General features: G+C 38.2%; 1 protein-coding gene across 9 annotated transcripts in view; it reads left to right on the plus strand.

The window, feature by feature from the left end:
• Window positions 1-9903, plus strand: part of LOC110019649 — a 73602-nt gene that overhangs the window by 43550 nt on the left and 20149 nt on the right. For 8 of the 9 annotated variants that reach the window (XM_020717396.1, XM_020717398.1, XM_020717397.1 and 5 more), the window contains 3 exons: window positions 6196-6310; window positions 6651-6841; window positions 7183-7299. In XM_020717396.1, the coding sequence (XP_020573055.1) occupies window positions 6196-6310; window positions 6651-6841; window positions 7183-7299 (423 nt within the window). The remainder of the gene's footprint in view (window positions 1-6195; window positions 6311-6650; window positions 6842-7182; window positions 7300-9903) is intronic. The other variant, XM_020717399.1, reaches the window with a different exon arrangement.

The raw sequence follows: 9903 nt of genomic DNA on the forward strand, positions 1-9903 counted from the left end.
CCGCCCGCACGCACGCACGCACGCACGCACGCACGCACAGATATATATATATATGTTTAAATTCATTGTTAGAAAGAATGTCAATAATTTTTCTCTATAGAAATATGGTTACAAAGAGAAGGTTGGAATTAATGTTACTGTTAATTCAAATTCAAACATAAGCATTATTTAAAAATGGTTAATTTATTCCTTTAAATGAAACCAAACAAATCTTAGTATGTTAAAACAATTCTTAAAATATTTAAAATATTCTAATTTTATTTGTTATTTTATATCACGTCAACTTTGAATAAGAAAAGATTTAAGAAACTCCGTAATTGTTTTAACTCACATCATGATAACAATTAGCAGATTGTTGTCGGGCTGATCCTTAGTTTTATTTCATTTGTATCCTTTACAATGGTCTTCAGATTTTATGCAATGTAGTTTACACCATACATTAATTAATATTGTACAGTTTTAAATCATTTCATGTAATTGTAATTTTACTTATAATTTAATGAAATGAATTGCCGTGTTTGATATTTCTTATATATTATGATATTTTACTGCCCTTGCATGGCTCTCCCTTTAGTTTTTGAAACAATAGATTTTTAAAGGAAAAAAAACTTTGTTTATTGATTAATGACTTGAGCTTATACAGAGATTTTATATTCTTGCAGATAAGTCCCTAAATTTCTCTATATTCTCTATTAATCAATAGCATCCTAAACTAGATATAATTCTCAACACTCCCCCTCAAAATGGGGAAAAGAAGTCCATTAAGCCCATTTTTTCACACAACCTAAATAGATCTAATGAGCTAAGTCCCTTGTTGAGGCAGCCAGCTACTTGCTCTCCGGTAGCTACATCTCTAGTAGTCCACTATTCAACTTCTTCTTGATGAAGACCTATCAATCTCCACATGCTTGGTTTTGTCGTGTTGCACCGGGTTGTTGACAATGTTGATTGTTGACTAGTTGTCACACCTCAACTTCATTTGAGCTCCTTGGTCCAACTTGAGCTCTACCAATAGAGCTCTCAAGCATCTTGTCAACTCCTGAGGCCATGGCCCTATACTCTACCTCTGCAATCAACCTCATAACTATTGACTGTTTCTTGCTCTTCCAAGAGACCAAATTCCCTTCTACGAACGTGCAATATCCTGATGTGAAACTCATGTCATCAGCACAACTAGTCCAATCAGAGTCACAATAGGCATCAATGCCTAAACGCCCATTATTCTTGAAGATCAACCTTCCCTGGTGAAGTATTCAAGTACCTCAAAATCTGATATTACTACATCCATGGCCCTTCCTCGGATCATGTATGTAGGAACTCACCACGCTTACTCTAAATAATATTTTGAGACGAGTGTGACTAAGATAGATGAGATGATCTACTAACCACTGGTACCTCTCACAATCAACTGACTCTTCTGCCTTTGCACTCAACTTTCCCTTCTGATCAATTGGTGAAACTATATGCTTGCATCCCAACATGCATGTCTATGTGAGTGAGTCTATCACATACTTCCTCTGAGACAGAACAATCCCTATTGCTTAACTAGCTACCTTATCCCAAATAAGTATCTAAGTTGTCCCGTGTCCTTCACCGCAAAGTTTTTGCCTAATCTTGCCTTCAGCTGAGTAATCTTTCTCTCCTCATCATCAGTGACAGTCATATCATTCACATACACAACAAACATAGTAATGTGATCATTATATCGTCAAAAGAACACTGTGTGATCTGCATTGATCTGCTGATTTTCCATGCCTACCATTGCTCTATTGAATGTATCAAACCAAGCTCGTGGAGACTATTTTAAATCATTAAGTGACTTCCTCAGTCTTCATACCTTGCCCACTATTTGTTACGTGTCGAAGCCTAGGTTTATCTCCATGTTCTCTTCCTCTAGTAGATCCCCATGAAGAAACACATTCTTCACATCAAGTTGGTGTAAACTCCATCCACCATTTACAACCAGAGAGATGAGTGTCGTGACTACGCTCATCTTCGCCGCTCATATAAATGTCTTATCATAATTGATGTCATATGTTTAACTATATCATTTTGCCACCAACCATGCTTTGTAGCGATTCAATGTTTTTCTTCTGAGATCTGCTTCACTATGAAGATCCATTTGCACCTAACTACTTTTTTTCCTGTTGGTAGCGACACGAGCTCACACGTCTCATTCTTATCGAGAGCACCAAGTTCCTCCAACCTGACAAGTTTCTACTTTGGATCCTCCTTAGCTATATGCCAGCACTTGGGTGTAAAGACAATGTCCAAAAATGCAATGAATGCCCCGTGTACAGGTGATATACTAGAGTATGAGACAAACTGAGCAATATTATGTGGGAACCAAAACGATCAAAAGAATGGCATTGATACAATATGTCCTCCTTAAACTCGTGAGAATGGGGGAAGGGAGAGGAATCATATCACTTGTGTAATCTGATTCTGAGGTGGATGGTGTAGGTGTCTCGGGAATCTGGATAGATCGAGACAAGTGACTTGATGACACGAGTGACACGGTAGGCACTGTTCCCTTATTTTACCTCCTTTTTGTATACACAGTTTCCTTTGAGCATGAATCTCACTATCTTCAGGCTCATATTTCTCATTTTTGGCTCTTCCTAAGCCGATCCTTCCCTCATAATGGGGTAAGGCTGCTCCTCAGCCAATCTTTTCCTCACAACTGGACAAGGCATCGTTCTCACATGTACCAATCTCTCAAAATCACCACTCTCCCCTTCTTGCCTCATACCTCCATTATATGACGAGTCCCTAAAGGATGAGGACACCTCCAAGATATAATATAATTTTAATTCTCTAAATGTCACATTATACTCACAAATAGTCTCTTCTTTATTGTACTCTAACAGCCATACCTCTTCTGGGTGGAAAAATAACCCACAAAAACACATTTCACAGTTCTGTGATGCAGCTTCCTTATTGATGGTCCATTATCCATTACAAAACATACAGAACCAATTACTTTCAATGAGAGTATCCTGTCATTATCTCCTTCCAACAACTCACATATTCTTGAGGGTATTCTATTAATCAATTGTACAACTGTCAAAACCGCTTGCCCCCAGAAGTGTTTGGGACATTCATCGAGATCATTATGTTTTAGGCTACTTCTAGACAGTGTTTATTCTTCCTCTCTGCACTTAGTTTGGTGTCGGTGTGGAGGACATGTGGTTTAATGTTGTATCCCTTGGGTTGACAAATACTCCCCAAACATCTTGTTATTATCTGCCCTATTATCAGACCTTAATTCCTTCACTATTGTATCGTATTAAGTCTGAATCGCCTTGTGAAAGTTTTTAAAGTTGTCAAGCACATCACTTTTGTTTTTCATCAGATATAACCAAATAACACAAGAAAAACAATTAATGAAAGTCACAAAATATCCATAATCATTCATCGAAGTTATAGAATAAGGTTCCTATACATTTGAATGCATCGAATAAAAAACACAAGAACTCTTATTGCCTGAACTAATATAAGAGCTCATGGTATGCTTACCAAACCCACAAGCATCACATACAAGTTTTTGTTTATTTATCTCTTCATACAAAAATAGATGTAAACGACTCAATAGACTAAACGAAGAGTGTTCCATGCATCTTTGATGTAGCAATAACACATCCTCCACACTCCTAGTTCCTCCCACTCCGACACTCTCTACCATGGATGTGAAGGTTGAGTCTATTCCCTCTCCATCCAAGTACCAGAGTCCGCTTTGACATGTGCTAGTCCCAAGTCTTCAGTAGGTCTCCTTCTCTTGAAAAATCATTTTAGGGATATCAAATATAACAACATATTTTCGTTGGACTATAATGTATAATATGTTTACTTGAAAGGAAGGAGCATGCAAAATATTAGACAAAGTCATCAAATTCGTTCACTTCACTGTACCCCTTATCAACCACAGACTGTGTTGTACTATCAGTGGTGTGAATGCTCTGGAACTGCTAGATGTGTATATGAAGAGAACTCACTAGCGATACCTGTCACATGTCAAGATGCACCAGAATCTACTATCCATTCTGGTTCTTGTGGTGGTTATAGAGGCAAGAGTAATTGTATCATGAGCACCTTTGGCTGATTGAGCATAAGCAGTGTTACCCGCAAATGACGATAAGGTGGATGCATTCTCAGTCACATCACCTGTCACTCCTTGCTTCCTCTTCAACATCTCTAGGAACTCGTGATTCTTGTTTGTATAGGCCACCCCTATCTCTCCCTCATCCTCTGTTACCATCAGATTTACTTGGTAACCCTCTCGTCCACCTCTTTGGGCCCCACGACTACGACCACAGCATCAAGGCTGTCCGCATCCACCTCTCTCTCTCTCTCTCTATAGATGGTTTTGGACAAGCCTTGCGCTTAGAGGTATCCACTTTCTCCATAGTTGTAGCGCTTGCAGGTCACGTTCTGGACACCTGTCATACCTGGAGCGCGAGGCGGTTAAAGTGGAACATGTACACCTGTAAGTTTAGTTGAGTCGGGAGTGTAGACTTCATGTGACTTTCCTCCTGCATTATCACGGCGATGGCCTCATTCAGTGAAGGGATCACTGCTTGAGTTAGGAGGACTGATCTCCTCTGATCAAAGATCGATTTCAGATGAGCCATAAACTACATAGTCTTCATCTGTGCAAACATCTTCCTCTTTTTGCACCCTGGATCACCACGACTGGACATAGTTGAGTAGTGATCAAGATCTTGTTACAACCACTCCAACTCTATGGAGCACTCCTGAATCAATCCATCACACTGTACCACTGGCTTTATGTCACGCTGGACCTGAAACACTATCATGTCATTCTCAGTCCCAGCATAGGTCCTCTTCAACTTTGCTCAGATGACTCACATTTCGAATGCCATCCACTGATGAGGCAATTGATGAAACTCTCGAGTTGAGAAACCATGTGTAAGATAAGACGTGTGTAGGCCTCCACTAACCCCCCTTTGCATTGTCATCCTCTGGCTCAGCTTTTAGTCCTGTCAGTTATCCCTATAGTCTCGTCCCTACTAGAGCAGCCTTGATCTAACGTGACCAATTCAAATATGTGACCGGTCCATCAAGCTTCAAATCTATGTGAGGGAGATCTAGTTTCACCTGTGTTGGAGCACATGCTGAGGTAGTGGCTCCTGTCTAGACGCATTTCCTTTGCCTGACATCCTTAATCACAAAGATCCAAGTTTAGATCACACAATTTACACATGACATCCTTCTTCTTGATCTGATCTTGATCGAATTCACCCTCATGATCGAGATTGTCTGTAGTGTTGCTTGGGATTGGCTCATAGACAAAGTATCCCTATTAGCGGCGGTTATTTTGTTTATTCATTAATGAGAGCTTATATAGAGTTTTTATTCTCGGTTATTGTAGTGTTGCTTGGGATTGGCTCATAGACAAAGTAGATTTATAAAGGGAAAAAAAATTGTTTATTCATTAATGAGAGCTTATATAGAGCCTTTATTCTTGCACACAAGTCCCTAGACTTCTCTATACTCACTATTACTCAATAGAACCTTAACTAGATAAAATTCTCAACAGAAACGATGCGTCTGAGCGGTCATTCTAACATAATTTGTTAGTTTAGTGGTAGTTTCTTTGACATTTTTAATGAGATACTGAACTGTTGACATGAGAAAAAATTATGATATGAGGAAAAATTTACCCTTTCAAGGACCTTTATGGAACTTAAAGAGTTTGCTAAAATTACATTCTGATTCATTATATGACATTTACTTAAATGCTGTTGAATATGGATTTAACCATGTGCGCCTAATAGTAAGAATTGGCTCCAAAGGGAAATAGCAATATTGGGAAATCCTCACTAGCAAATTGAAGTGTGGAACTGTGGAAAGACTGCCTAAAACTCCTGCTCAGTTGCTGCACATGTTCCTCTAATTGATTGAAGTCTCTGAACCATTTTAAATTTGGGGCTTTTACATACATACCACCCAATTCCTATGTATTTATGTATCTAACACCAAAATTTTGTTTTTTACATTTATAGCACCCAAATCTTTCCTATCATATAAAAAATACCACCTTTTTTTTACTTTTGAAGAGTGAATTTCTTGCATAGGCAAGGTGGTATTTATGTAAAACTTGAAGTTTAGGTGTTAGATATATAAATACATAAGCATTGAGTGGTATGCATGTAAATGTTCCTTCTTTTTTAGGTGTATGAACTAGGTTGGGATTGGAATGACTACAATCAATTAGCCCAAGGGACCCTAGCTGGTCATCTTCTAGAGTGTGGTTGTCAACTCACCGGAGGCTATTTTATTCATCCAGGTATTTTCTTTTCTGCTTGATTGTTAATGAAGCTATATTTGGAAATTTACGTACATAGCACGTATTTACTTGTCTCACAATTAAAACTTCATGTTTTCATACATAGCACTTTGGTGCTTTAAACTTATGCACGAGAAGGTGTATTTCAATTAGTAATAGTGCTATTTTTAATGTGATATTAAATATTTGAGTGTTATATGTGTAATATGAAAGTTTAGGTGTGAGATATATAAATACATAAGAATTGTGTGCCATGTATGTAAATGGCCATATTATATTATTGGATGCTATTATTATGGTTCATTTTTTTGGTACACTATGTAATACTCCCCTTTGGCAGGTGACATTCATCGAGATATTTCTTTTGAGCAACTTTTAGATTTATCTCTTCCATTTGCTGAAATTGGATATGGTGGAGAAATATGTGTGGCTAAATCTGATGGCAGTGGTGGTGTTTTAAACCTTAGTACTTGTGCTGAGCAGCTACTTTATGAGGTTTGGGATCCCAGCTCTTACATTACTCCTGACGTGGTGAGTGAAATAAAGATTTTGTCAAACATTCATCCATATAGGGGCTGTTTCAGATCACTTTTATTTTTATATTTATTTGAAATACAATATGTTTGGCATATTTGATTAAGATATGATTGGGTTAAAAAATACGCAAAACACTTAAAAGTTGTTTTGAGCGTTTTCAAAAACATGTTAATTTATTTTAGAAACAATAAAATATGTAAAAACCACACTGACAAATATGTTTTTAAAAATTAAAAAAAAAATTTAAAAATATATAAAAAACATGATTGATCCTAACCAAGCCCTAACTGTTTGCTATCAAAGTTGTATATTGACTATAAATATAAACTTAACAGGTTATAGATTTGCGGGATGTTTATTTCTGCTCATTGTCGGATGATCGAGTTCGTTGTGATGGAGCTAATCCATCTACCATCAGATACCCTGAAAAACTTCTGCGCCTTACTCCATCAGTAAGTTTTTTCCAAAATTACAAAATGTTCACCTTATTTGTAGCTTAAGCTTCAGTGTCAGAGTATCTTCTATTGAAAAAATTGCAGGAGGCAACAAGAATCAAACCAACAGTTTCGTATCCCTTTCTTTTTTAATTTCTCATGTCATTTTTTCTACTTTAATTGAAATGTCATACTATAAACAATTATAGCACTGCAATTTTAAGCCAACTTTTACTCGAGTAGAAAGATTGCCATCACGAGTGCACTGCTATTCCGAGAAGTTTAGTAATCTAAGTAAAGAAAGAAATGCATTGAAAAACCTCATTCTATTCATTGATGATTTGGACTTCTATATAGCCTTACAACCTTTTTACAAATATCCCCTAGACTTCTACTATATTTGTTATCTATAATTAGAACTTTCAAAAAGATACAAATCTCAATACTTTCCCTCAATATGGCCAAAAGATATTCACTAGGCCCATCTTGTCATATAGTCTAGACAAATCTAATGAGCTAAGTCCTTTGGTGAGGCAGTTAGTACTTGCTCTCCAGTGACCACGTGACCTTGCTCTAGTAGTTGTTAGTAATTTTTTCTTGATGATGAACCTATCAATCTCCACATGTTTGGTTCTATCGTGTTGCACTGGGTTGTTGGCAATGTTGATTGATGGCTTGTTGTCACACCATAACTTCATTTTAGCTCCTTGGTCCATTTTGAGCTCTACCAACAAGGCTCTCATCCACATCATCTCGACAACTTCTGAGGTCATGGCCCTATGCTCCGTCTCTGCTGTTGATCTCGCTACTACTGACTGTTCCTTGCTTGTCCAAGGGACCAAGTTGCACCCTCCGAACATGTAATATCAGGATGTGGATCTTCTGTTTTCCGCACAACTTGTGCAGTCAGAGTCACAAAAATTCTCTATGCCTACATGCCCAATTTTTCTAAAGATCAATCTCTTCCTTGGATAACAGTTCAGGTACCTCAAAAACTGATACTTTGCGCTCATATGACCCTTTCTTGGATCATGCATATAACAACTCACCACGCTTACCGCAAATGCGATGTCGGGACGAGTGTGACCAGATAGATCAGACGACCCAGTAATCTCTGGTACCTCTCATGATCAACTGACTCTCTTGTCTTTACACTTAGTTTGTCTTTCTGATCAATCAGAGAGATTGCAGGCTTGCATCCCAATATTCATGTTTCTATGATGAGATCTAGTACATACTTCCTCTGAGATAAGTCCATCTCCTCCAGTCTATAGTCCGCCTCAATCCCAAGGAAGTATCTGAGCTGCCCAAGAACCTTTTCACCTCAAATTCTTTGTCCAACCTTACCTTAGTTAAGCAATCTTTGTCTCGTCATCACAAGTGATAATTATGTTATCAACATACACAACAAGCATAGTGATGCGACCCTCATTTAGATGAAAGAATATCATATGGTTGGCGTCGATCTATTGATATCCCATGCCCACCATAGTTTTTCTAAACATGTCAAACTAGGCTTGAGGAGGCTGCTCCAAGTCGTAAAACAACTTCGTGAGCCTGCACACCTTGCCCACCGTTTGACCTGTACCAAATCCTGGTGGTATTTTCATATACACCTCACAAAAAAGAAAGGCACCCTTCTCATTGAGTTAGTGTAACCCCAACTCACCATTCACAGCTAAAAAAACCAGTGTCCTCACTATGCTCATTTTTACTACTAGTGCAAAAATCTTGTCATATTCAATGTCATGCGTCTAACTACTCCCTTTCGCTACCGATTGTGCCTTGTAATGCTCTACTTTTTCTTCTGAATTTTATTTTACTGTGAAGATTCACTTACACTTAACTACTCTTTTTCCCACTGCTACTGGTACTATCTCCCACGTCCTGTTCTTGTCGAGAGCATCGAGTTCCTCTAGCATAACGACCTTTCAGTTTGGATCTTCCTTAGCTGCATTTTGACATTTGAGAATAGAGACAATGCTCAAAGATGCAATGCGTGTTCTATGTACAGATGATATGTTAAAGTATGAGACAAACTGAGCAGTATCATGTGATAAACAAAATAATATAGAGATTAACGATCAGAAGAATGACCTGCAGTACTACAAGATGGTGTCCTTAAAGTCATGAAAGTGGGAGGAGAAGGGAGATGAATCATATCACCTGGGTAATTGAATTCTAAAGTGGATGGTGTAGGTGTCTTAGGAGTTGGGTTGACCGGGACAATGAACTTAATGACACGAGTGACATGACAGACATTGTTCCCTCATACTGACTCCTTGTATACACTTTCAACACCCCACGAGTATGAATCCCTCCACATTCAGACTTATTTTTCTCATTTTTTGGCTCTTCCTCGTTCGATCCTTCCCACACAACGAGAAAAGGAATCATTCCCACATGTATCAATATTTGACCATCACTACTCTCCCCCACGCCTCATAACTCCAGTATCTGACAAATCACCAAAGGGTGATGTCACATCCAGATGTAATATGGATCGTTTTCTCTAAATGACATCCACGCTCACAAAAAGTCTCCTCTATTGGACTCCAAAAAACATACCATTTCTGGGTAGCACAATAACTCACTTCACAGTCCTGAGACCCAGCTTTCCTG

The sequence above is a fragment of the Phalaenopsis equestris genome, unplaced genomic scaffold (assembly GCF_001263595.1).
Source record: "Phalaenopsis equestris unplaced genomic scaffold, ASM126359v1 Scaffold000065, whole genome shotgun sequence".
NCBI lineage: Eukaryota > Viridiplantae > Streptophyta > Magnoliopsida > Asparagales > Orchidaceae > Phalaenopsis > Phalaenopsis equestris.